Raw genomic sequence first — 3,269 nt, 5'->3', positions numbered from 1 at the left:
GGTCAGTGAGCATCATGTGTGGCTTTCATCCTTATGATGTACACGAAGGTTGGACTCTTTGACCCTATTACTAGCTCTGTTGACGTTACTGAATTCATAGTAAGTGCTTTTGTATCCTTTGTGTTCAAGTCTCTATGCCTAGGTAGCAAAAGGATGTGGTGAGGACATCTGTTTCACAAGTAGATTTGCTTTGCACATTGTCCACTGCTAGCGTCCAAAGAAATTTCCTTCTTACTTTACAAGCTAGGGTTCATCCTTGTGTGGCGGGCAGAATTACAATCATGGCTTGGACCTACATCTGCCAGTGAGTTTACATGCTCCTTATCCAACATTTTACCATGCACTGGTTGGGCCTTGAGACTCTTAGCTTCTTTCCACTGTGACAGATTCTGAACCGTGTTTATCACAGGATGAACATACTGGCATCTATCACAGAGTTTCTTTGTCGTAATTAGAGGGCTTTCTGCCTCTACAGAAGTACCACTGCTCTTGGGTGCAGGACTGACAACTTCTGCGTTTGTTGGTCTTTATTTTCAGATCAAAGAAACTCCGTGCGTTTGTTGGCTGTTGAAGGTTGTGCTGCTCTTGGTAAATTGTTGGAGCCACTAGATTGTGTAGCTCACATTCTTCCATTCATTGTCAATTTCTCCCAGGTACATTTCTCAGAGTCGCCTCTTAGTTTTGCAACTTGTTTTCTGTGCTTTTACATACATAGCATATTCCCGATTGAGCTATTACAGATGTGATCTAGGCTCATTTGCTCATTACTTTTTTATTTTGCTTGATCTGTTAATGAAATAAAAAAGTACCCTGTCCTTAAGGTGCGTGAACTCTGTAATCCTTGTTGATTTCCGACCATGAATCAGCTGAATTTTTATTTTTTTATCATGTATTGTTAGGTACAGAGTTCATGCCCATACCATTTATATTATTCTTAGCCTTCCCATACCACTTTGATTTCATTTTTCGTCCATGTTTCAGTTGAATTTTCCTAACAAACTATGGTGTTAATGCCATGGATGCTTGTGTGTATTGGTGGTTTGCTATTCTCACGTTTGGTTTCCTTGTGGTGTTGTTCTGAGGTCTACTTAACACTTTTGTCGTGGTTGTATGGTGTTGGGATTCACTAGGAGGTCTACTTAACACTTTTGTCGTGGTTGTATGGTGTTGGGATTCACTAGGAATGCGATCGTAGCGGCTCGGGCTCTTCCTCACCAAGAGGAACACAAACAGAGCTCAGGTTTTTTTATTTTGCTCTGCATTATCTACTGCTTCTCCATTTGATAAGTAACCGATCAATTTTTTGAATATTTCGAGGAGTATTTCGAGCACATCGGAGGTGTAGGAGTTGGTGAACACCCATGATCTCGAGATATCGCAGTTGGAAGGGTCCAGGAAGATTTATGCACAGGGAGTAAGTGACAAGCAATTGTTTTAGATGCTCCTGTGTTTTTTGCCTTCAGTTTTTTGATGTAGTTGTTGCCTAAATTTTTGTACCTTGTTCATTGTACTGGAGATGCTACTTCATGTGGAGTTGGTATGTAGGATGATTATCACGAGTACTTCAAGCGCTCATTTGAGGAAGACATCGCTGCGCAAGTGCCTCAAGGAGTGGAATGGTGAGCCCCTGTCCATCTGCTGAACAGAGAAAATATGAGGAGCAAATGACTGCATTTTTAGTTAACCATTTTATTCCTAAATGACTGCATACTTCTCCCTTATCCATGTATTTAGACGTTTCTGCAATCATTATGCATACTTCTCTCTTGTCTAATCTCTTGTAAAGAACAAGTTCCTTTGTGCCTGACATATTAGGTTTTGATTCTTAGGGGTTACAACTATTGATGGGGGGAAATCAGGCAGAGGAGGGCATGTTGACGGACCAAGTGGCGAGGCAAAATTTTCTAATGATTTTGAAGTTCATTATATTGGCAGTAGCTGATGATCCCTTCTGTGATGGACCGAGTAAACCAAGCAATTTGGAATATTCAACTCCACTTTGATGACTGTGTGTACCAGCATGAGATGTTGATTACAATTCGGGATATTGTTGTTTATTTTTTATTTTTCATATTATAGTGATGTTTGTTGTTCCGTATCTATGTTTTATACCAACATTTTTACTTCCGTTGTAACGCACGGGCACATACCTAGTGTGTGTATATATATATATATATATTAACTAACTTGGTTGCCACGCGGAAGTTTCGCCGGGTCGGGATTTACCTGGGAATCGAGGGAGCGATCCATTGGTTGCCACGCGGAAGTTTCGCCGGGGCGGGATTTACCTGGGAATGCGAATGGGATGGAATCATACGTACAGTTGTCGTGCTCGTTGCTGCTGCGTTCTGAGTGACTCGTTTACCTTGTCTCACTCATCACGAGTCGAGCGATCGTGTCTGGTACATCTACACGTTCGTAAGTACTGTACTTGGTGGGTGAGTGCCCGTCTACTGTAGCCGTAGGTACGTGTGCATCCGTTTTTCCTCTTACTGTGGCCCTGCATGTGGATGTACTTACCGACTATCGAGGAAAGAAACAGAGAGAGAATTGACATAACAGGCAAAAGCATACGCAACAGCATCCCTTTTCGCTGGTCCTGTTGGCGTTACAAGCAAAGCAGGACAGCCCAGGATCACCTCCAGTCCGGCCATGCTGCCCCCGTGCGCGTGCCCACGCACGCACTGGCCACTGGCGCAATCACATATCATCCACCGGACACCGTGCGGCCAGTTACGGGGAGAATACCTTTTGTCGAAGGTCTTCAGATAGCAAAAATATTATGTTGTCTTGAGTATGTTTAGAAGATAGGTCATCTAGATTTTGACCGTCTACTTCGGAAAGACGAAATGGACCTTTGTTGTCTACGTTAGCACATGCTTCGGGATTGAGTGAGGCCTTTTTCGACCTGAGCGACGAAAAGAGGAATGAGCTCAAGAAGACGTATATGACATTGCCGACGGTCCTCATATTCTCGAATTTGGCTAATCTCCGTGCATTAGCAGGTTAATCAAATCGATTCCAACTCAGTGGCAGATAGGCTGCAACATTTCTTTCCTAATAACTAAGACTTTCTTTACTACTTTACCAACCCATATCACGCTAACTGATACTGTGCCTAGTGATTGATGAAGGTCACATAGAGCGTAAAGGTAAAAATGTCATTCATTGGTCTTCTATATTTCGTATATAAGGTTTGTTATATTTATATAATTTCATACGGAATTGGACATCGTCATGCCCTTATAAATAGCCAAACAATGTACATG

At 42.3% G+C, this 3,269-nt stretch overlaps 1 protein-coding gene across 1 annotated transcript; it reads left to right on the top strand.

Moving 5' to 3' along the window:
• The first annotated feature begins 1,361 nt into the window (after positions 1-1,361).
• On the top strand, positions 1,362-1,974 carry LOC103626850 (uncharacterized). The gene is made up of 3 exons (XM_008647211.2): positions 1,362-1,414; positions 1,546-1,619; positions 1,830-1,974. Exons 1-3 carry the CDS (start codon positions 1,362-1,364, stop codon positions 1,940-1,942), a joined length of 240 nt encoding a protein of 79 aa, XP_008645433.1. The 3' UTR covers positions 1,943-1,974.
• The last annotated feature ends 1,295 nt before the right edge of the window (positions 1,975-3,269 follow it).

Source organism: Zea mays, chromosome 5 (assembly GCF_902167145.1).
Source record: "Zea mays cultivar B73 chromosome 5, Zm-B73-REFERENCE-NAM-5.0, whole genome shotgun sequence".
In the NCBI taxonomy this organism is placed as follows: Eukaryota; Viridiplantae; Streptophyta; class Magnoliopsida; order Poales; family Poaceae; genus Zea; species Zea mays.
The sequence above is the reverse complement of the archived record's forward strand: the minus strand, read 5'-3'. Positions and strand labels throughout refer to the sequence as shown.